General features: G+C 67.8%; 1 protein-coding gene across 1 annotated transcript; it reads left to right on the forward strand.

The window, feature by feature from the left end:
* Positions 1 to 283: 283 nt before the first annotated feature.
* Positions 284 to 548, forward strand: NGA_2062900 (uncharacterized protein; the record flags this gene model as incomplete). The annotated part of the gene is made up of 1 exon (XM_005852407.1): positions 284 to 548. A coding segment is annotated over one exon (265 nt), but the record flags the coding sequence as incomplete, so codon positions are not given.
* Between the last annotated feature and the right edge of the window lie 324 nt (positions 549 to 872).

The raw sequence follows: 872 nt of genomic DNA on the forward strand, positions 1-872 counted from the left end.
CGGAGAGGTTCCCCCGAATTCTCTTGGGAGGTTTTCGGGGGCAATGTACTTCAACAAATCCACAGAGGGTTGCGCCGAGACTTCGATCTTCTCCTGGACTGCCTGTGGCAGGACCGAGGCGAGAAGGCGCCAAGCCCCTCCCACCAGGAACGGCACGTTCACCACGCAGATGCGGAGAACCCGACCCGGGTAGTGGGCGTGCATCAAGTGGGAGGTGGTCCGCAGCACCTCCAGCACGTCCGGTGTGAGGCTGGTCAGTCCCAGGCCCCCTATGTCCAGCACGGTCATCGCCCTCCCGTCGTCCTCCCCCTCCCCTTCCCGCCGGAGCGCCCGGTACAAAAACTCGTTGAAGTACACGTAATGCCGACCAATCTCCGCCGCGCCGATCCCCCGCTTTCGCAAGGCCCCCAGGTCCATCCGGCCCGGTTGTTCGAAGACGACGAGTTCGCCCCCCCGGCCTCGGCCGTGCACGTAGTGCGGGTAATGCTCCTTGATCGCGGCAAAGTCCGGGTGGGGCCGTCGGAGGATCCCGTCCACGCCTTCCCGCGCCCGCCACGCCAAGGAAGCCCGGTAGTGGGCCTGGGCCTTGCCCCGATCCCCGCCTGCAGCCTGGAGGAAGGTGGCGGGGACAGGTGGGTCCGATTCCGGGCCGGTGAGGTGGGAGGAGGAGACGAAAGGGGGCGAGGCAGGGAGGGAGGGAGGAAGGGAGGGAGGGGAGGGGAGGGGGGGGGGGGAGGGACGGGCCGGCCTGGGAACCGTCTAGTTCCCCCCCCTGGGGACGGGACGGACGGCGTGAAGGACTCCCTCCCAACTTCGGGCCCTCCCGAGTCCTTGCGCTCCTGCCTGCCAGAGCGCATCCACCCATCCTTACT

This window comes from Nannochloropsis gaditana (genome assembly GCF_000240725.1).
Source record: "Nannochloropsis gaditana CCMP526 unplaced genomic scaffold scaffold1287, whole genome shotgun sequence".
Classification (NCBI taxonomy): Eukaryota; class Eustigmatophyceae; order Eustigmatales; family Monodopsidaceae; genus Microchloropsis; species Microchloropsis gaditana.